Below are 24367 nucleotides of genomic sequence, written 5' to 3'. Positions count from 1 at the left end.
CACAGAAATATTTTTTTTTTTTTTTTTTTTTTTTTTTTATTATGGTAAACCTAACACAGTAAGACATTTATGAATGACCTTGAGATGTTAAAACTGTATACCTATCAGAATGCCCAAATGTATTTATTTCTTTTTTTTAAAAGGGGGTTGGGGAGTTATTCAGGCTCATTGAAATCATAAAAACTAAATAATTTGCTTGAGTATTTGCTCTTTTGCCTTCATTCATCAAATCATCTCACTGCGTCTTCAAGAACAGCTGCAACCTGTAGCCACGTCATCATCCATGTCAGCTGTGTGTGATATTACCCATGGAGCCAGGTACCGTCTGTCTTGACTATCCAGCTGGTCGAATGATTATTATACTTAACACACTCCACGTTTTCTGGCCATCATATGACTATAATTGCATTATTTTACTCCCCAGTCGCTTGGTATTAATTAACAACAGAGTAAAAACAAATAAATAAAAGCAGACTCTGTGATTGGACTGGCCGTAACAAGGAGACATGAAAATGAAAATGATGGGTTTCAACACCGTTGGTTTGTTCAAAACACATCAGTGACAAATCAGTGGGAAGAAGTCTGACTTAATGGTCATTCATGTGAAAGACTCACCTGCCAGAAAACACATGGGACTGATTTCAAGTGATGTGACGTTGTTCTCTTTTGTGTTCCCAGGGTCACGGGCATCAGTTTTGGGTTTTGCCAAGTGCTTTTCTGTACACAAAAGTCACAAACAAACTTATCACATTTGACATGGAGATTTTGTTTGTATAAAGCATAGTATGGTCACACTCCTCTGAGCATACATTTTCAACTGTGGCGGTTGCACTTGAAGCTCAACTTAAGGGGAATAAGGGTTTATTTACCAGTTTCTGAGCCCACATCTGAATTCGACTTAAATGACATATGGAATTTGTGTTTCATAGATGTGTTTGACGTCTTCTCACAGAGGGCCCTCAGCTTGTTCACCATGGTCTTGGTGTCATCTTAAGGTAAAAAAAAAAAGAGAATGTATACTTCATGTTAAAAAATACCACATGTATTTAATGTTTGGTGAGTTGAAGTTGATGCCCACCACATGTGTGCGTTGCATCCTCAGGCCGATCTTGTGACAGTCTACAAGCTTTCAGTCTCTCATGACGAGCCTGGCTGGACAGTTTGTCCTTACTGTTCCATATCTGCAGCTCCATCTTATGGGGAAGTAGACCGATCAACATGTCCCTGTTGACTCTGACGTTGACACTGTGGGTCCAACCAATCCAGATGTGCTCTCCTTCATGCCATGTTCTCAGGATCTGGTCAACAGCAAATTGATTGATCGTCAGTTGTTTTAGCAAATAATGAAATGACGTCATCTGAGAGACAAATAGACTTCTGCACCTCCTCTACACTCTAGTTTCTTGGATAAATCTGACCCATGCTGAAAGAAAATTAACCAATTGTAAGAATAGCCTTCCCCTCTGTACTCATTCAATGGATTAGTCTCATTATAAGCATTTGATTACAGAGCGAGTGAATCTCATCATTCAAGTGATGTTATGGGCCTTTTCTTTTCAAAAGAAAGGTGAGCTATTTGTAAACTCAACTACCTAGGGTAACCACTACACCCATGGTTCTCAAACTGTGGTATGTGTACCACCAGTGGTACGCAAGATTCCTCTGGTGATACTACTACTACTGGTGTTACTATTATAGAAAATCAGAAATACTATTCTTCTATATATCTGGGTATGTGATTGGAATTGAATTTGGGGTGCATAGAAAAATTACACAAATACAAATGTGTTTAATAATAATAATTAACCTTATCCCTTGCGCCATCGCTCATCTACACTACAGAGCTAAATTGATATGTGCATGTGTTGCTAAAGGTTGCTATTCTAGATCCAGTCACCACTATATATGCTGCAAAGAAACCTGAAAACAGGTTTGGACAGTAAATGCAATAAAAAAAATCTTACAGTATCTTACAACAGTAATTTTTCCTTTACCTTGTTAACCAGTGGATTGTATCTTCCGCCTTCCTCAAAAAACTAAGTTCAACCAGTAGACATAATGGACTTTCACAACATAATAAGAACAGTCGAGCATCTTAGAGATGGAGATATTACTTTGTGTCATCGGTCACAGAGCATGTGTTTGTCTGTGCTGACAGGAGCTCAGGACAGAGGCCTGCGATCGGAAAACATTAGTCTTTCACTGGGAATGAGAGTCAACAATGAAGTAGTTTTCTCGCTAACCTGCCCACTGCAGCTTTCACCCAATTATTTCAGTCAGAATTCCTGTGCAGTGACAGGGCATTTACTGTAACTTTAGACCATGTTTCTGCATCATTGATGTACATTCAGGATGTTCATGAATGATTCATTAGGGACACACCCACACACACACACACACACACACACACACACACACACACACACACACACACACACACACACACACACACACACACACACAGACACGCACCAGGTCAAACTTACCTTGAACTCATCATCTTTGTACAGTTTTGCGATTGGCCCAAACACTAGCAGATCCACTTTGATTGTCTCTGTGTCACCTGGCAACAGCTTGTATTCAACATGATAGCAGCTCTGAGCTTTGTGGGCCTTCATCCAAACAATAGATGAGTCTGTGTTTGTTTTCTTAGCCTTTTCAGGAGCTGCAGGAACATCAGTGTCATCCCCTAAACAATGATAATTGTTTAAAAAAAACAAGGCACAGGATCAAATACATCTGAGATAGAAGTCACTTACAGTAGACTGCATAGACTGCAGTGGTGACTTGCACAAACTGTACAGCACTTTATCTGCTCTGTATGACACAACCTACCTTTTGGAATAGCAATGGCAATGTCAACTGTCATTGTGACCTCGTAGGAGCGGCCATCTTTTTGCGATGTGGTATCTGACTTATTTTCCAAACCATCCTCCATGAACGACAAATCGGTCTCAAGAAAACTGGCGTCCTCCTCGTTCGTCATTAGGTCTGATCCCAGACTTCTGTTGGAATTGTTTACCTTCAAATTATTCCTATAAAATCAAAAATTAAATTATATTTGGCCAACATTTGACTCTTGAGACTTGAGCACAGTCCTCAACAATACAAACAAAGATGCTATCTGTCAAAGGATAAAATGGTTCTTCATAAGAAAGTTGTGATGTTTTAATGCAAACGTAATGAAAATATTTTTATTCTTTCCTTTTTGCATCTGTCCTCTCTTTTTCTACGGGTTTGGGCCTAACTTTAAAAAAAACGAGGAAAACCTCAACAAATTCATTAAATGAATTTAGTTGTTTTAATTCATTTTACACACATAAGAATATACCAGTTGGCAGGTAGTTCCCTTCATTTTCACATAGTCTACTTCAATTAGTGTTTTGTATTTATTCACACTCATTATATAAAAAGATAATAATAATTATGTACAATAATAATAATTAGGTATTTGGCTTCAGCATTTTTAGTATATAATTATACACACAACTGAGTTTTAATACACAGCAAATAACGTGTTTTAATTATTGGATTCTTGTCACTTTACCTTAGGGCTGAAACTTTTACTTGATTCATTGATTATTAATCGTTTAGTAAATTAACAAAAAGGTTTGGGAGTTTTCTAAAGGATTAAACGTTTTCAGAATTTTCCAGCTTCTTAAATGTAAAAAATGAATAATAAATCATGAAAACTGATTAATTCTGGTCATCATTTCCATGGTTGAAAAACACTGATCAATAATTTTCAACATTTTCTGGACCACACGTTTACTCAATGATGAAAATAGGCGTTAGTCGCAGCTCCACTTACCTCAGTGAGTCGCTAAATCCGTTTACAATGACAAGTTTGATAGTAAAGTTTTGAACTGGCTCAGCCAGCTGTCTCACACACAAGCACGCACAGAAAACCTTGCCTGTATATGATCTGAGTGCAACGTGCGTCCCTATGGCAACCACTGCAGTACAGGAAGTCATTGTGAAGGTGGCTTCATGTGCTGCCGGTTCTAGCAGAGAGGGAGAGTTGGAAGGTTTATTATATTCATTATATGTTGTTGTTTAATTTTCTTGCCAGCCTCCTGCCACATTTTTTCTTGTTGGTATTATATTAAGTTTAAAACTGTAAACACACACACTATGGTTTTGACATTTGTTCATTTGGTCAAACACGGATTTTCCTCTAGATACGGCTACGGTTTGGAGTTTATGGACATGTGGTTAGTAAAATAACAGTTGTTAATAGAAAGTAGACATTCACTCTAAACAAACAAGCAGCAACTGACTGTTTTGGATAAGCAAAGGTCACTATAATTAATGATAATGAATATTAATGATTATTGTGGCTGTTGTGCTGGCATGTAAAACATGTAGTCATTCCACTTCACATGTCCTTTAATTATGCAAGTGAATTGTTTGTTAAAAAAAACCAAACATGGACAGATGTTTAGTTTCGGTAAAACACAGATGTAAAGAATATATATATATATATATATATATAAAAAGGGGATTTAATGGCTTTATACCTTTTAGCCGCCTCAGACGCAGGGTAGTGGCATTTTTCATTGCTGGGACACTTGACCCATTGTGAAAAGCAGTTTCCTACTGCAGACATGTCAAAATGTACGAGAAGCCCCTTCAACCCTTTGCTGTAAAATTCTGGGGAAACAAAGTCTATTAGTCCCTTGGGCGTCTTAAAAAGGTCAACGTGAATGACAAAAGTTTACACACCTGGTGGTAATTACAATCAGGCAAAAAGGCTGTGCGTGTGCGTGTGCGTGTGCGTGTGCGTGTGCGTGTGTGTGCGTGTGCGTGCGTGTGTGTGTGTGGGATATTTGCAGCAGGCCTGAATTTCTTCATACAAAACATGAAAGCACTTAAAGCTATGATGAGTTTAATATCAGTGCTTCACATAAAAAAAACACACTTACAAATATCATTCACACACCGTAATATACAGTATGTACAACAAAATCATTCAGATTAGATCCATGGTGCTCAAACTGTGGTACATGTACCACCCGTGGTACGCAATCTTCCTCTAGTGGTACTTGGAGGTGCATAGAAATAAACAATAATAATAAATTAAATAATTATAACTAGTCACCTTATCTCTCACTCCATCTCAATAAAAAAAAAACATTATACCAGTGTTTGAAGTACATGTGAGGAAGGGGATGATGATGACAAGAGAGCAAATTATCTTATTGGGAATAAATCTGCTTCCTGTGATAAGTCCATAGCTGACTTTGTTCGGCTTTTTTACGCCACTTTATTTTAAAGGTGCATTATGTAATAAATCTAAAGCAACTGATCGTAAAATCCTCCTAATATGTCACAGAGACTCAGGAATAATATAACATACTGAACTCACAAACAACAACAGTACAGCACGGGTTGCCAGTTACAGTACATCTAAGCTACAATGGTGGAGAAACATTTTCTTAGGTGGTAAAACATGTTTGAGAACCACTGGATTACATATATGGGGGTATGATACGGACATATTTAAAGAAAAACTAAATATTGCTAATCATAAGAAAAGACTAATAATGTCTTGTTCTGTTTATTTTGTCAGTGACGTATCTGTCTGTGATTATATGTGAAGATAAAACAAAGACAGAGAGCCAAAGAAACAAAGGGAGAAAAAAGATTTAAAAAGAAAAAAGAAAAAAAAGTCAGTGACTCAGTGCTGGGACCCCAAGATTTGAATTTGGGGGCAGTGCAACATTCAAATGTGTCTGGTGTGAGTGAGCACACGCCTCCTCCTCCTCCTCCTCCTCCTCCTTCTCCATGCACTCTTCTTTCTCACTCACACACAGAGAGACCAGCAACAGGAGACACACGTCCAGATGCCGTGGAAACAAACGCACTCCACTCTTTCAGAGTTTGCGTAAATATGATGTTGCCCAGCAGAAATGATGGATGCAGCAGAGTCCTATGATCCGTACGGCCGACCAGCGCGCAGGACGCAATGGATAGTCAGCACCTTGGCTTACCATTACGGACTGGACCGGGGAGTGGAGAACGAAATCATAGTCTTGGCCACCGGGTTGGATCAGTATCTGCAGGAGATTTTCCATCATATGGACTACCAGGGTGGAGGCAGGATTGCCGTGGAGGACTTCAACGTCCTGTGTGAAGTTCTGGGACTGAACAAAGAGTCCGAGGACTCGGAGTGCGCCGGGGTTTTGGACAGTTTACCCAGCGAGCTCACCTTCAGACACTTCCACGCCAAACTGTGCGGATACTTCAGCACCAAGGCGGGCTGTCACTACGAGAATGGCCGGCTGCTGGTGGGGAAAGACAGCGAGCACATAGAGACTCAGATCCGCCTCAGGAGCCCTCTGAAGCGGCGAGAGAAGCTGCTGTGCGTGCGCTCCTCTGCCACCGCGGAGGGGCGGCACGCCTCCGGCTGCAGACTTGGCTCCTGCACCAAAGAGTGCTACGAGGAGATCGTGTCGCTGGAGGAGGCGGAGGACCGAATAACCAAGCTGGAGGACGAGAATGCGAGTTTGAGGGAGCTGATCGAGGACATGCGAGCCGCGCTTCAGAGCAGCGATGCTCGCTGTTTGGCTCTGCAGGTGAGAGCGCTGCGCACTGGATGATGGTGCGTCAGTATGTGTGTAGTGAGAGTGAACTGTGCCAAGAGAAACAGACTCACAAAAACTCGTTTAAAGTTTCCCCCCTGTAAATGTGTCACAGAGGTGGTAGTATGCAAAGCAGGGAATGTTCTGGGGGCCCCCGAGCAGAGAGGGGGCCCCTAGAAAAGCTGATTACGTCAGACCTAGGCAATGACCATTTCTTGAGCGTTACAAGGGGGCTGAAGGGGTCTTTGTGTTCCTAACCCCTTCTGTTTGAAACAGAGACTACATGAAAATGGGCATAGTCTCCCAACTCCCATTTTGAATCCTCAAGGTTTGCACCATGTCACTTTGTGGAACCTTAAGATGTGGCCTGCAACTTTACCTACCAGCTGTCACTCACTCTGGTGTCCACTATTGAGAACATTTACACATTTGACAGCTTGCTCAATTGAAGAAGACATAACATTGAGTCCATTAACATAAACGTGTTGAGTGAGAAATATGTGCATTCCCCTGTTCTTTTTGCAACCAGTGGAGCCACATCTTGGTGGATTCTTAACTTTACCTTGTCGAGAATAACACTTTTGGCTCCAAGTTAACACCCCCCCCCCCCCCCATTGTATTAATCCACAGACAAAAGGGTAACACAGTGGAAAGGACAGTCAACAGACAGGAAATGACGCTCCAGGTCCACGGTTCCACGTGCCAGTCACCACTGCTTCTGACAAGTTCAGAACATTAGTATCAGTATTTAGCACTCTGCTTATTGGGTTTTTATTGACTGTTTGACTGTTTTAAATCAATCAGTCAATCAATCAATGTGATGACATGGTGTTCTTGGATGCCTTATATGCACTAGAGGGCTAATACATAGATAACTCCATTATTATCAGGCACCACCAGACCTGTAGAAACCCCCGATAGGCTCAGTGTCCGGCCATCCATGCATCCATCCATCCATCTTCTAGGGCTTTATCTTCGCTGGGGGGGTGCTGGTGCCAATCCCAGGTGACATAAGCGTTGGGGTACACCCTGGACAGTTCGCCAGTCCATCACAGAGCAACATAGAGACAAAACAACCATCAGGCTCAATGTCAATACATTGTGTATACATGAATATACACGAGTTAACAGGAAACAAAATCATCTCATTAAGCAGCACAACAACATTCCCTGTGTCACTCTCTCACTTATTTGTGCTGGCATTAAGAAAACCACTGTCACCAACAACCTGAAGAACTGGTGGCTGAGAAAATGTAGTGTAATAGGCATTAGTTAATGATTTACTCTCAGTACTCTAGTATCAGATGGTGGTACTCAGTATGTCCAACAAGACCTATAGACATTGTAAATACTTATCTCTAACTAATGGTAGTATTTAGTGACAATCCACTGGTTCGGCCCTTGTTCATGTCAGTATGTTGCTGACCAGTGGATTTCAGTGTGGACACCCCGAGGTCTTTTAATGTAAGCCGTCTAACATTCGTATAGTGTTGGAGTAGTGAGTCAAATTAAATGACAAGACATTACTCAAACTGGATAACGCAGCAGCAGAAAAAGGCCTTTGTTAATCATTTTCTTAACATTTACAGCTGAAGAAATGCTGATCAGTGACAGCCAATATATCTGAATAATGACATTCTACTGCTGACTTCAGAAGAATGACATTGACTTGGCTAGTGACTCAGCAACAATAGATATTTAGCACAACCTGCAACCTTTTCTTATTAATGGCTTCTCTGTGTGATCAATTTGGACTTTTAGAGAATATCGTGATCCCTTAGGTAATCTGTTCCATTTCTCCTCAGGTAGGACTGTGGAAAAGCCACTCCAATCACAGACCAGAGGACGGCTGTTTTGTTGCCCAACAGAAACAAACTGCCCTTAAAACCATGAGCAACAGCAACCTGAAGAGCAGCACCCACGGCAACCTGAAGAGCCTGCAGAACATCATCCAAGAGATAGAACTGCTGCAGAACTCCAGAGACCGACAGGTCGAGGAAGCCATGCTGTGTAACCACAGACTGGAGCAGGAGCTGTGGAGCTCTAAAGAGACTGTCGCCACTCTGGAGGAATGTAACCGCGCTCTGAAGAAGGAGCAGGTGGGCATGAGGAGGAAGGTGGAGGAGGCCAGACAGGCTTTGCTCAGCGGACTGAGTAAAGTGAAGGAACTGGAGGCCAAGGCCAATCACGTGCCAGTGCTGCAGAGACACATCCTGCAGCTGGAATCAGAGCTCCTCTACTACAGGTAAAATACATCAGCATCAACAAAACATTTCAATGATTATCCAACATTAAAACTGGTAACTGGTTCACAATAACAGATCTACACTTCTGTAGAGTAGCGATGTAGATAACCAGGTAAATGCTGTGGTTAGAATACTTAAAGATCCAGAGAAATTATTTTAATTTGACAGAAATACTTAAAGGTGCCATATGTAAGAATGTGGCCAAAAACGTTACTACATTCAAATTCAAAATACCGAGGTCTTTTAGGTTTCGTTTTCTGACATAACTGGCAACCCGTGGTTGCTCGGCAGCTGAGACCCTACTGACTGCAATAATCAAAAGATGGCGGTAGGTGGCGCCACATGCCAAATCATAATTTCAAAACATAAACATGATTTGCAGTCTGCAAAATATATTTTTTAATGCAAATATTTTGGCTGTACTGTTGTTGTTGAGTTCAGTATGTTATATGAACATTATTCCTAAGTCTCTGTGACTTTTTTATGGATTTTATGGCCAGTTGCTTTAGATTGGTTACATAATGCACCTTTAACTTTGCAAGTGGACAATCACATGATTGCATAAATTATTGCTTTTTATAAGCCTTCCATATATATATCAGGGGCCAGGTCAGCTCTACAGAGGCTGCCATTTTGGAGCACCATCAAGATTATTTTAATTATTCTTTACTCTGTCAATTATTTTGTCATTTAAGGTAGTCCATAAAACGTCATAAAATAGTGAAAAGTGTCAATCGTTATTTCCCGACACTCAAAATGATGATGTTCTCAAGGCATAGAAAACTGCCTTAGAGGACCAAAGAAACCAGAAAATGTTCACATCAGATGTGAATGGGGTTCATGGTATGTATTCAAGCCAAGGGTTTGATTTTTTTTCACACGGCCACTTCCATCAACTTTAGCGTGTATATGTTCAGCTAAATTAAACTCAACAGCGCAAGTTTCTTTGAGGAGACACAGTCCAAACATCTGCTCCGCTTTTTCATTTGTGCAAACATTCACTTCAGGACAACAAAGGGAATTCCAGAAGAGTGATGGCAGAAGCAGAAGGTCTGACAGAAGGTTCTGACTATGGGTGTCACACCAGTATATATGCGTTTGCATTTAGACGGGGTCCTGGACACTTGAATCTAAGTTTTTATTGACTGAGGTATTGACTGGTTGACCGGGTCTTTAAGGACAGTCAAACCATGTCCTCCTCATTTTAGCTGGGAATGACAAGAAATACATTTTACAGACAGTACATGCAACGTATTCAAACAGGTAAACAAACTACAGCAAGAAACTAATTATGATGATTATTAGTGTTATTTTAGAAGAAGCAGAAGAAAGACAGACATGCTCTAAGGTCACAGAGAGTTCCTTCTCCTTCATCAGTTTCAGTCAGCTGTCAAAACCCTGAGCAAAAACAATGGCTGCTCATTATGTCACCGGGAAGACAGGCTTGTTTTGGTATGTCACTGAGTGAGGCAGGTCTTTGTGGTTAGAGGAACCGTCGTGAATTATAGTTTCTCCCTGAATAAAATGACTCTGTTTACCTCTGGCTTCAAGCCTGGAAAACTCTGCTATGCTATTTAAGAAGCCTTGATGTGGCTCACTATTCCAATTTTCGGTCTTGTTGTGTTTGAGTTTATTCAACAGGCATCGTGTGTGGCAGGTGGGTTCTGCTCGAGCTTGGCTACTGTTGGGAACTGTTCATTTTTGGTGGAAGTCGGGGTGTAATTGGACTTTGAAATGTTTAATGTTTATCTCCGTGTCTGTTGTCCCCGCTCCAAACGTATAATCAGTGTCTGCAGGTCTGGCTTTCCAAGATAGCAGATGTGAGGTTGTGAGTGGTTGAAACATTGACATATAATTGTACACAACTTAGACGCATACGATTAAAGTCCCCCCCCCCCACCACTACCTGTATTTAGGTGGTTCTAAATAACACATTTAACAGCCACAAAACCCTTCCTTTTACCCTAAACTCCACTAATCTATGCAGACTGTGTTCCAGAAATCTTTTCACTGCCCTTCCATTGATGCCCAATGGTAAATAATTCAACACCACAAAGGCTCTGACTTGTCAGGAGAGAGCTCCATTGAGTGAGGAGCTCAACAGACTGGCCGTTCTCATCAATCTCTGCTCACTTCTTTCACTCTGTGCCCACATGGACAATACCACAGAGGCACCCCCCCCCCCCCTCCTATGGGTCTTAGCAACTGAGCTCCATGTATATATTCCCACTGAAGACATCAATGCTTACTCAGGCACTTCTCATCTCAAAGCACGGGCAAGACACTGTGACACATTCCAGGTTAGGCACCGTCTTTTAAGATGTTGTTATTTTTATCTATTACTTCTCGCTGACTTAGAGCTGCCTTTGCATCAAGTCATTACTCTCTCACCTCACTGTCAGATGACTCTGATCATGTGTGGTAGGTTTTTTTTTTGGAAGATGCTGCTATGTGTCTGGAGGTCTGTTGAAAAGATTGACCGTAACGTTATCCCTGTGGCTTATTTCTAAACTGCTGTGACAAGTAATGAGATTAGGTCTCAGAGGAAAGAGTTACAGGGCCGGGCCGGCGCGGGGGTTAGGGTTTGGGTCTGGCACTGCTTCTGTGGATTTGACTTAAGCTCTGTGATAATAACGGTGGAGACAGTCAGATGTTCAAAGCACAACAAGTCTTCAAACCTAAATAAACATATATGTACAGTAGGGCTGGACTATTGCCAATGGAAATTGGCATTTTTAATCAATAGATTAGACAAGTTAGTTAGTTATGATTCAGCCCTTGTTTATCCCTGCCATCTGATCCAACTATAGCAGGAACGTCTCCTAATGTAGTGTTGCCCATACAGGGTCAAGTGTGCCAGCATTTCTTTGCCATGGTTACAGTAATAGCTGTACAGAGTAAACTAGTGCTTGTGTACCAGCGGTGCCAGGCTGGAGCATCGTCTCCTGGGTAACAATAATGAAAAAAAGGTGATTCCGCTTATCAAATACAAATGGTTAGGATTTGTTTGGTTAGGTTTCAGCGCAAAAACGATTTTTACGAGGCTTTGGGAAGGATCTGAAATAATAATAACCTTAAAGTTAGGTTTGGTCGTCATGGTTACAGTGTCAATATAATGGAATGTCATGGATGAAAGAAGCAACATGGACAGTTATCAGGTCTTCATAAGCATTACGTGCAACGTTTATTCTCACTCACTCGCTCTTTATTTATTTTTTGCATTTTTTTGATTGCGATAAATCCCATTTTCTGAGTTGTGAAGTCACTGCTCCAACTCCACTGTGTTCGTGCGCTTTGAAGTTGCAGAGTGAAAAAAAAAAAAAAAAAAAACTTGAACGCTCTAAACAAAATGTGTTAGTGCTTAAAACTTAAAGAACACCGTATCACCACTTTCTATTTGCAGAACAATGAAGAGAAAAGAAGGAAAGCTCAGTTGCATGTTAACGTTTCACAGGTTCACATTAAAACGCTCTCTTGCATCGTGACTGTGTGAATGACATGGCAACACCGTGTACCAAAATGTTTGAATGACATTCCAAATCATTGGTTGGCAGTTTACATGAATTCTGCCCATCAATAACAAATTTCACTTTTTTTTTCCTAGATCATAAGCAGGACATTTAATTTAGACTTGTTTCATGTATTGGAGGCACCTTTTTCTAAATGAATTCATTAGTTATGCAATTTATTGTTACTTTTATTGTATTAAGTTAGCTGATATAAGGAACTGTTTGGTTCTTAGTCTAGATTTAGCTACAGCTTACATTGAGTCACAGTATTTTCTACTAATGTGGAACGGTTCCATGCAACATGTGATTTGAATTTGTGCTTCCTCTTTTATTTTTTTGGACGTACATTTTCTCATCTAGAAAAATCCCCTCACAAATTTTCTATCAACATCCCAGCAGACGTTTTTTACAAAAAAAAAAAAAAAAAAGAAAAAGAAAATTTGGTCTTCAAGTGAAACTTAAGATGTGTGGGTGTTGTTGCATAACGTCTGTGATTTTCAGGATTGTGTGCGAGGACAGAGCGGAGCAGAGGTAGAGCTGCAGCTTTCAGAGGAGTTGATTAACACAGAAGAAGTGGGACTCGGCTGTGATTGTTGAAGAGTCAGTGAGAAAATGGCAGTCTAAATCATTCCGTGTAACCTTTAGAGCTCTGTAATGACCGGCGGGATTAGACAATAGGAAGCGCCGCGAAGAGCGAATGAAAGAAAAGCGGGGGAGGAAAAGCATACCATCTGGACGAAGACGCAAACACTCAACTGTTTGTTCGTGAAACGACAACCATGTTTCGCATCGACCGCAAGAGCTGAATGGCTTCATTCAGCGTTCTGTCATCTTTTTTAAGCCCCAAATAAAACACATACAGATCTGACATACAGAATCGCTCGCTGAGATGTAGTTTGCATCGTCTTTCATCCAGATCAACTTCGATTTATTGATCATCTTGATTCCAGGTGTCTCTGTTTATATATTCCAGGGATTCATAGAGCGCCCCTATCAGCACATGTGTAGTAAGTGTGCAATTTTAAAGCTCAGTATCACCACTGCATTCTTCTTCTCTGTTTGCCTCTCGCCCCTGGCCCTCTACAGGCAGTTCCCCCAGGGGAGGCATAATCTTCCAGCCTTTTCATGCACTCTGCGTGGCGCCTGAAAGTGAAGGCGAGAGGAGGGTCCAGTGGACCATTTATCTGCCCCCACACAAGAGCTGCAGCATTGTGTGGAGCAGGTGCTGCCTTGGCATTCCTCCCCATTAAATAATGTGGAAAGGACACACTCTTGGGGATGTGTGGGACCCGTGGCATTCCGCTGCTGCTGCTGCTGCTGCCTTGTTGTTGTTCTTGAACAGACTTCAGTAACTCACACTGCCAAGTGGACTCATTTCCACATTGGGCCACTGCCCCCACTCTCTCTTTCTGGTTTGCAGGTATACGCTTACATCAGCAGAAATACATCACACACGCAAAATATCTTATAAACTCATGCCACCCACTCTGGTTGGACTTCTTTTCCTGTACTCCACTGACGTTGGGGGGGTTTCTAAGCTTTTTGCTTGCAAAAGGAAAGCTCTCTCTCTACAAACATTGGATTTTTGGATTATGTCTACCCCTGATAACAAGCATTTCTATCCCAAGACATGATTAATAATCACCAGCAGCTATGTAAACACAACCCCTCACCCGTCTCTGTGCTGCTGCAGGGCACCGACATGCCCCTGACTAAAGGTCAAGCTCAAGTTCACAGCATGCCCTTTGTTTCCAAATCTCTCAAGAGAAAGAACACTAGCATTGACCGATGACACCTGAAAGAGGAAACAGCTCCTCTGGGAAGTAGAGGGGGGGGGGGGGCATGACGGGGTTTATGTTGATGGAAAGTTCACCTCATTGCAGCGCTTTGCTAAACACAGGGAGGATGATTCTGGATGTAACAACAAACATCTGTAGTATATACCGCCCCCCTCCCCCACAGACCATATATGAACATCTTTATGCTTTTGCTATTAGGATCTTATTAATTAGCAATGCCCTGACAAAGCACAATAGAGCCCTTCGTGTTTACCTCTACTCCTACTGTGTACCTTCAGGGGGGTTGTAAAAATTAGGCCTCCATTAAATAGGCTACAAAAATGCAGCCATACACTGTGTATTTAACTATGCCACTTGTGCACTTTCTTTGCCAAGGTCTTAAATCTCAAGCTGCTTATATTCTATTCTATTGTTCCAGTATATAATAGTGTAATATACAGTCAAAGAGATGTGGCACGCATGCTGCGCTGGGATTTTTTAAGTTAAATTTTATTTGTATAGCACCACATCGCAAAATACGTACAACTATATGGTGGAGTTTACTGTAGAGAGGGTTTCTGTGTTCTTTGTAACTTGTCGTTCTTTCCATGTTTCAGTATTATTTTGGCCAGAGATAAGTCAAGAGGTACCTTGGCGTAGGGATAGGGAAGAAAGAATGAAAAAGGAAATAAGTTTAAGTGGGGGAACAATCATATATACTGTTCAGGAAATGTTAAATTGATGAACTGTCTCTGCTCCACGTGTTTAGTGCTTCCTCGAAAGCGACTGTTCGCTGGTTTGCAGCAGGCCCTTGTATCTGTCCGCCTACTGCAGTACTGTATGTGTGATTTTCTTTCTTTCTTTCTTCTTTCTTCTTTCTTCTTTCTTACTTTACTATACTTTATACTTTTCTGCTAAATATGTGTGACACTAGCTTTTCTCCAATATTACATTGTTTTATCTGAGCTCTCGCCACTGATGTTACCAGGAGCACAGTTAGTGAGATTTAAAAACAGAACTTTCCATGACAGAAATAGCTGAAACACGCGAAAAACACTTGGCCGATCGCAGTCGAACTGTTTGTCATGATGAGTGAAACCATTCATCTTATAATGGGATCAAACTTTAATATCACATTATTGGTTAACATTGTTAACCTTAGTTTTAACTTGTTTTCTTGCAGACGACCGTCGTTAAAAATGTCAACCATTACTGTTTGCTCACTGTTTCTAATAAAGTTCTAAATTATTCCTCAACGAAATGCAAAACAAAACAACCACGCTCACGCACATATAATCCCACTGCAAAAGTCTGCAGCGTCGTTAACGTCCTCTCTGTCTCAGCATTTTGGCAGGTCAAACTCATCACATGCTGCTTTTGCATTTGCTCCACTGGCGAGAACTTAAAGGCCCCGTCTAATGGAACACTGATCAAATATTTTTGGTGTCTGCTGAGCTCCACAACCCGACCACCATCCAAGATGTCTGTCTGGACTACTTTCAGGTGTCTCTGCCCATTCGGAGAGAATGCTCATACTCAGCACCACCACCCATCAAACCATGTAATGAGAAGCCCCACTTTAAACAGTTTAAATCCTACTCCCATTTAAAGACAAATTAGAGCCAAACATTTGTGTGTTAGTGAACAGGTCATTCTTTTGACTTGCCTTTGTTGGTCTTTTTCCCCCCTCTAAGCCTCAAAAGTAATTTTGCATGTCAAAAGCCTGAGAGAGAAGCTGCAGCCTTGCTACAGTATTCACCGGACACAGGCTGCAACTTTCAATTAAAGTGCAATTAGTCACACCGAAGGGCTCCATTTGAAAAAGCCCTCCAACAGTTCATTCCAGAGTCTGGGCGTTTCTACAGCAACCAGCAAAGGTTTGAATGTGTTCATGCACCATGTTCCATGTTGGTCCAAGTGCAGCTGCTCACCCTCATGAACAAACCCTGACTTTACTCCACCACTGATTAAAATATGACTCTCTGATTGATTGCCTGAAATCCTGCCGTAATTATTGACAATCAGTTGATTCTCTCCAGTGTTTGAACAAAGAAATCGAAAGCCATACACAGATGTATGCGGAATATAATGTTGTCTAACAGCATCTGCCTCGTGCCAACAGGATATAAACATCAGGGTGCTGCTGAGCTTTTTTCTTTTCTACATTTTTATTCAGAGAGTTAGCCTGCTGAAAACCTTTTTGAGACTTTCTCTTTTTTTCCCCCTCAGTAAGTCATCATCATCTGGAAACACTTATACTGTGATTTACGAAGGCCCCCTATCGGATTTCCCCCCAACACAAAGGCGCAGACGGCAGGAGAAACCTAGAAAATTCAAACCGCTGCAGAGCGATCGATCGGCACAAACTGCAGTCTCAGACTTGCTTCAGGCACAAATGTGAACGTGTCCAACACACACAACAACACATATATATATGCTCATCTGCTGATAAAATAGTTGCAGCAGAGGTAAGAAAACTCTTAAAAGCATTGTAAAAGACGTTTTTGCTACAGTTCTGTTCAATACAGTGCTTTTACCTCACAGCTTACAAGCTTACTCCTGCACTCAGACAGCCGTTCTACCACTGACCCACTTTACTGTAAAATGCCTCTTAGATACAATGTCTGGCTTCAATTACCCCACCCAGATTTGGCACACAACATCAGACGCCTCTATAAAATGATCGTGCTGCTTGTAGATGTGGCTTAATACATACACTGCCTTGTGTTACTCGATATGTTCTCTTTGATGTGGAAAATTGGATTGGACTGAACTTTTTCTCATCCGTGCAATTTTGAAGAGCACATAGTGACGAGGAGGATTCGCGACGGCACAGAAAGGATCATGTATGTACAGGGAACCCGCTGTCAAACAGACTCACTGAACAGACGGTGCTATGCCTTTCAGGTCCGAGGCGTCGAAACTGCAACTCCCAAGCAGCACCGGTGCGGAGCAGCAGCTGAGCGGCAGCAGCAGAACGGGCCCGAGATGCTGCCAGGATTCCCAACATGACCGCTGTTCTCCAACAGGGCGCGCTGTGACAACGCCAGACAAAAGTGAGATGACTTTTAATTTCTAAAAAAAAAAAAAAATGCATTTGCTAATGTAGGACTGAATAGAAACTTATGGTCACTTACATCTTACATTTTAGTGTGCCATTGCAACAATAACGGCGATAGAGGTGATAGTAACAGTATGTTGTTGATGATGCTCTAGTGGAGGAGCAGCTGTTTCGCTCGGTGGAGGGCCAGGCCGCCTCTGATGAGGAGGACGACAAGTGGACCAGAGATCAACAGAAGCAGGTGGACGAGGTGAAGAGGATCCTGACCAGGCTGTCCTGCTGCGGAGAAAGGTACAGCACATCTGTATAATTACAATATCTCATAGTAAGGCAACAGCTCACAGAAAGTCACAGTCATGTTAGGATCACTAACACAGTGTAATTTTAAGATTGCAATGTTCACATAATGTAAGAGAACACCCCGCCTATCACCCTATGTCAGCTGAGATAGGCACAGCACCCCCCGCGACCCTCCTGTGGAGTAGTGTTGTGTTGGTCATGAATAATTAGTTCGAAAGAACGAATCATTTGAGTGAACGAACTGACTGGGATCACTTTATGAACTGATTCGTTCCTTTTCCTAGTTCAGTTGAGCTCAGCAGCGATCGTGGCGGCCGGGAGTGGAACTGCCGCGTTCTGTGAATCGCTCATGAAGTCGTTCGCCGATTGCCGTCACTCACTCGTGAATCTTATCTTAGCAAACAACGCCAGCCAACGTGCGCCGAGCGGGGAGGGAGTGACTAGTAATAAAAACTGTGTCTGCTAGGCTGCTGTGATTGGTTTGCGGTGTTAGTCACTGACTCACTCATGATTCGCGAACGAACTGAGACAGAGAGAACTGTGGCTGTGGACATGAATCTCGTTCGCATCGCAAATGAAGTGACACACAGAGAACTGGTGAACTGTGGCTGGCTGAGGACATGAATCTCGTTCGCACTCACAGAGGACGTGAGCCACGTAGCAGGGCACTGGGCTCCCGCTAAGCACTGAGCGATTCGGTGAACGAATCATTTTAATGAACGGATTCTAGTGATTCAGTGCACTCAAATGAACTGCCGATCCCATCACTACTGTGGAGGATAAAGCGGTAGATAACGGATGGATGGATGGATCGTAAGAGAACTTCACAAACACGTTCTGGCTTTTTTCGTCAACAACATCAATACATGTAAGAGTGAAAGTATTGCAGAGAAGGACATGAATAATACACTGAATAATAACTCTAATAAGTTAAGGAACCTTCTCCAGATGATTGAAGATGTCTGCATAATGTTGTGAGCTCTGCACTCCAATTTGAGCTTTTGCTGTCGTCTCTCATTAGCTCTGTGACCGCATCAGTCTTACTCATGTGCCTGACCAATCAGCTGCAGTCCAGTGCTGCATTTTCCTTTTTTCGCCTTCGGAAAGGCTCCTCGGCAAATGAAATTAACCAGAAGTGTTTAGCAGTCGCGATAAGAGAACTAAAAACATTGAAATGATGTCCCACACACTGTCAGTAACATCTGCTAAGTACTGCATAATTAGAAAATGATCCAGCTGCTGCCTTGCAGACCCATACAGACCACGTTCCTTTAAAACCTCACCCACTAACCCCACCTCTGAAATGTAGCAGTCTTATCCTAACCCTAAATAACCTAAACCGTCACGGCTGCTCTTCACATCTGCAGCTGGATGCTTGACCTCTTAATGTTTTTCGTTGAGTTCAAGGGAAAAAATGATGTGGAAAGAAGAAACTGAAACCATTTTTTTGCCTCTGGATTAGCCACGTCGCAGGTATGCACTAATACGCAACATTAGTATTCATAAACTTTCACCTGCCAAATGTAAATTATTCACTCTACTTTGGTCTTTTCCATCCCTTAAAGAAATCACCCAGGTGTTTGCAACCTGACACTTCATCCACTTTAACACAGTTGCTTTCTCTGTTTCTGTGTAATCCAACTTATTTACATTACACAGAGCAAGTGTAGACTCTCCTCCCTATACTTTTTGAACAGCTTACAGTGGCGACACCAGACCTTGTTTTTGAGAACAGTTCATCTCTGCAGCTGGGAACAAGGCTGATGAAAGCGCACCGCAGAGTAAATGTGCCATAAAACCAAAGCAGTGTGCTACAAACGTCTTAAAAGCTCCACAGCGTTGCAGCCCTGGTCGATAATTCTGTTCTGCTTTTCCCTCTGAAGAATCGCTTTGAAATGATCATTCATTTATTTATTCAAAAGGGACATCTTACAGTTCGAGGATAAATGTTACCATTTGATGCCCTGCACCAGATTATAGCTCAGAGCCAATACACATCTGCGGTGCCTTTGCACATCCAAACATAGTCCATTGCCAAATGTATACAGGAGTGCAACATACAACGTTGACACACGTAATCACACTGAGCATGTTGTTTAATAAACATATAAGGCACATCGTAGATGTATGCTTGACAGGAATAAGATTAGGGCATTAGGACTATTATGTTTTAGAATGAGCAGCGTTTAACAGACTTTTTTAGTTATTTTCAAAAGAACTTAAAAAGCACCAGTTCCTCACAGTGTTTTTCACTTGCAGCAGCTACAGGAAGAAACTGACTTCCCAAATGTAGTGCAGGGAATCAGTATAGAACAATCCAGTAAAGGAGATATTCTGGAGGTTCTCTTTCTATTGACCTCCACCAAGTGGGTATATGTTTGCGCCAGAGTTTGTCTTTAGCAACATAACTTGAAAAGTCATAGACGGATTTGGATTTGAAATTTTCAGGAAATGTCTGCAATGGGACCAGGAACAAGTGATTTTGGGCGTGATCCATGGGGGGGGGCGCTGAGCTGCCTTGGTGGAGGTCTGCCCTCTCCGAGTGCTTTTCTAGTTGTGAAGCAGCTATACAGAAAATTATACAAAATTCCAAAGGGGATAGAGATAGTCAATCTTCATATTTTACCAATTAAATAAAAGACACAACCTTCAAAACATTTAAGAAAAGGCTATGCTATGCAAGTGCTCAGCCTGTATTCTAGAGGCTCTAATGCAGGGGTTCTCAAACTTTTGATACCTGAGAGCCAATTTAGGAACACAACGTTGGCCTGAGGGCCGCCAAAAAAAACAAAAAGAAATCCCATTTGTAATCATTTTAATGACCAGATTGCAGGTGTACAGTTTAAACATATTGGTCTGTATCCAGTAATGTCCAATAAACATTTCACAAGCTTAGTACCTCCTGGATTATAACTATCAACTGTGATTCATTGCGGGCCGCCAGAAATGTTTCTGCGGGCAACCATTGGCCCCCGGGCCACACTTTGAGAACCAATGCTCTAATGGAATGTAATATATGGTAGGAGAGGGCTAAACTATTTAAAAAATGTTAGACTATACATAAATTAGGGTTGGATTTCCCGACACTTGGGCTTGGGACACAAGGAGTACAGACATGGCCTGCCCTGTGGCTGGGGTCAATTTAGAGAGTCCAGTTAACAATGAGCAATAGGTACCTTGATTAGGGGAACCTTGGCAGGGACTCAAACTGGCAACCTTTCAGTTACAAGCTAAGTTCACTTTCAGCTTGGCTGTGGGTTTCCCCATATTTCTCTAGCAATAATGCTTTTTAATTGTATTGTTAGTATGAGAGTAATGATAAAGGAACATTAAGTTTTCTCGTTAGGCTCCTGTAGGCAAATGATATGTGCAGCTGCTGTCACCAATCATGGAAAACAATGACAAATACAAAGGTTTTACAAAAGCTACAGTTTCTTTTTTTTACCAAATTATCAAAGTAATTTCTATATCTGCTCCTGCATTTGTTGAGTCGTGAGGGTGTTGAAGCCCATTTGTATGACAGGGGCTTACATAAATAGTCAAACAACCACATTCACAGTCATTTACACTCAACCCATAAAATAAAGTATAAATTCTGTTTATGTTTTATAAAGGATTAACTGATGTTTGCATCTAATCCAAAAGACAGAAAAGGAAAACCTCTGAAACAGAATTTGAATAAGAACTAAATCCACCACAAACCCTTTCCCAGTGTTTTGTTGCTCAGTTATGACTCATACTGAAGTAGAACATCCAGTTTCTGTGTCTCTGGACCTGATTTACTCTATATCTTCTCACACACGTTCTCAACCAGGTGCGACGACAAGACGTTCAAGAAGCTGCTGTCCAATTTTGGAAGTTCCAGGAGCGAGGAGAGCTGCAGCGCTGTGGTGGAGCTCCTGGAGAGGGTGACTAAGCTGCACAAGCAGCTGGAGCTGAAGGAGAGCCAGGCTGGGATAGACATAGACCAGGTACACACCTCCGCTGACCACCATCACACCAGGGTGGGCTACAAGGCTACACAAAGCCGCTCCCTCCGTGTGGCTTTTCGCCTTGCTTTACATTACAAACCATTCTGCGGCTGTGTGTACGGTGTTAAAGTAGATTATAGAGGACTGGGGAAGGTTGTTATGAAAGTCGACAGCTTCAAAAGCTAAACCACAGCGAGTGGCTTGAGTGTGCAGCTTCCACCTAACCAAACCACCAGCAGTGGCTACAAAGCCTCCCTCTGTCTGTCTGTGTGTCGGTGTGTGTGTGTGAGCAGCTGTATCTCACTGGAGCTGACCACAGGAACACACCCCCTCTCCCTCCTTGTCCTCCATGACACTGAGGAATCATAAATTAATGGTCTCCTGTTACAGCTGAGTAGTATTTTCACAACACAGGAAGACAAGCAGAAGGGGACCGGTGATGTAATGTGTTCCCAGGACATCTCACTACTCAAAGGAGGAAAAGTTCAAAGTAAACACAGTCCTGACTATGCGGCTTTGTTTATGTGCAGGATGTGTGGGTGAGACATTTGTCCTTCAATTTGCGCTGACGTACAAAGGTGCACTGCAGGGATTTTCCAACATTTACACTAGATGCATTTATATCGCATCAAGATGTCAAGCAGCTATTTGTTATTGTCGTGTTTCAGTACCCAAAGCCTGATGTAGGCTTTGGGTAGGCCATCAGAAAACCAGGTGTCCAGCAATGTTTTAGCCACACACTAACCCCAAACATCTATTTAATCTGTACCTGGTGAAGTGTATGTATGTGTATATTTGTGTTTAGTGGGGTGCAAAGGTCTGGACAACTCATGCACAGCGGTTCTTGCAGCTATACGTTGAATTCTGCTCATTTGGTCAGCCTGACCAAAGCTTTATCCCTAAACTTAACCAAACCCATCAATGAGAAGTGAGGTTCTGCCTTATTAGGAGCAGGTTTTTGTCTGCATGAAGACTACTGGTCCTGGTCCTGTCTCACCAGCTCCTTAGTCTAATCCCTGGATAATGTCTGAGTGAGCCTATGTGAGAACACAGCAGGAGAAACTCTGGATAATGAGTTAATGTCCGAAAAACTATTTTCTCCTTTAGCCCTATAGACCTATAGTCTCATTCCAGGCAGAGACTTACCTGTGTTGTGTGTTTCAGATGAAGGATTCTTTGGTGCAGGAGCTGCAGCAGAAGGCAGAGGAGACGGAGCTGCTTCACATGGAGCTGCAGATGTTGGAGACAGAGAGAGTTCGCCTGTCTCTGGTGGAGGAGAAACTTGTAGACATCCTCCAGCTCCTCCAGCAGCTCAGAGACCTGGTGAGTCACTGTAACTGCACCCTGAAAGAGAGGGTTTTGAACTGAAGATAGGGGGTTTGTCTCATATTCGTCATATTTGTGCCATGTTGCAACCCAGACACATTGTTTTGATTGTTAGCACCATTAAGTCTGGTAAACACACATTTACGACATCAGACAAACTAAAACTTAGAGTAATCAAAATCATTGTGCAGCGTTTCCAGCTGAGATGAATTCACTCGCGCTGCACTGGAGTGATTTATGTGGTCGGGCAGAATGAAAAACAGATTCAAAAAATGAATGGACAAACCTTCACGAAGACATGGACATGGACGATACTCTGAAATTAAAATTAATTAAAAAGGAAGACGTTTAAAAAATCTGTCATAGGATCAACTTGGGTTTGTGTGACTCTAACCCACACTTGTTGAACAAGTCAGACTTTCTCTTTAAGTGCCTGTTAACTGCCCGACAGCCATTTGAGAATCTCTGTCTCTCTCGTTTCAGAATGTCTCCCGGAGGTCTCTTGGGAAAATCTTACTCAGCACTTTGGAGTCCTGCAGCGATCCACAACACGGTTAGTGGGGCTCACGTGTCCAATAAAAATGAATACAGGACCCTGTGAAATGTGATAATGAAAACTTACAGCCACTCGGTGCCCCGGGAATCAAATTAAGCTCTCGTCAGGTCGTGTGTCGTGTGTAACGTGATTTCCACATCGCTCACATCTGTTCCTTTACTTGCTCAGGGAAAGCTCACATACTGGAGGTGCTCAACGCTCTCTATCATGAACTGGCGGCCTGTGAGATTCTGTCCAGTGGTGGACCTCTGGAGCGAACACAGAGTCAGCAGTCTCTCAACGCTCTCATCATCTCCTGCTAAACAACACTGCCTCCTGCTGGACCAGTGTTGTTCCAGCAGCCTTTCTCCAGGACACCAGAAACTTGTGATTTAGAAACAGTTTGTTGTATATAGTGTATCATTGATGTATTATATTGTAGCTTCTATACTCCTTAGACCCTGTCATCTATACAGGATTATTAGTCTCAACTAGAGAGTTAACGTCTTTAGTGAAATGCTTTACTATACATAAAGTAAATCCGTGCTTCAACAGCTATTATTGCACATACATTTCATAATCCACAAGGATTTTTTTTCTTTTTCATAACAGAATTCTGAATGTGAAAATGCTGAAATAAGCTAAACTTTAAACGGGGGGCAAATTAGTCTGTGAAAAGCATTGACCTTCACTTGGAATTCTAACATGACAGATAGAACTTAAAGGTTGGGAAAGAGACTGTATACCAATATCTGCTGGTGTTAACATCCATCCTGAGACACTTCAGTACAGTATGACTGGATTATCTTCTGTCATCATGTATGCACCTCATGTCATGATTAGGTCACTTCCCCTGCAATGTATGTAAATATAAAACAAAAAAATGTGACTCTTGGGTCCACACAACTGCACCATTTCTATGACATTAGTAAATGTAAGCATTTAAGTGTGCTATGGCCACTGCCTCCTCGGCTGTTTCCTCAGTATAATACAGCGGTTTCACCTGAAATGACTGAATGCTGAAATGAAAAATGAATTCATCTGAGTCGAATCAGCT

General features: G+C 42.1%; 1 protein-coding gene across 1 annotated transcript; it reads left to right on the top strand.

The window, feature by feature from the left end:
• The first annotated feature begins 869 nt into the window (after nucleotides 1–869).
• Nucleotides 870–24367, top strand: efcc1 (EF-hand and coiled-coil domain containing 1). The gene is made up of 9 exons (XM_083892290.1): nucleotides 870–995; nucleotides 5817–6578; nucleotides 8390–8829; nucleotides 17025–17173; nucleotides 17334–17469; nucleotides 21293–21449; nucleotides 22614–22772; nucleotides 23259–23328; nucleotides 23500–24367. The coding sequence occupies exons 2-9, from the start codon at nucleotides 5913–5915 to the stop codon at nucleotides 23631–23633; spliced, it is 1911 nt and encodes a 636-aa protein (XP_083748416.1). The 5' UTR covers nucleotides 870–995; nucleotides 5817–5912; the 3' UTR covers nucleotides 23634–24367.

Source organism: Microchirus variegatus (genome assembly GCF_963457635.1).
Source record: "Microchirus variegatus genome assembly, chromosome: 7".
NCBI classification, from domain to species: Eukaryota; Metazoa; Chordata; class Actinopteri; order Pleuronectiformes; family Soleidae; genus Microchirus; species Microchirus variegatus.
The sequence above is the reverse complement of the archived record's forward strand: the minus strand, read 5'-3'. Positions and strand labels throughout refer to the sequence as shown.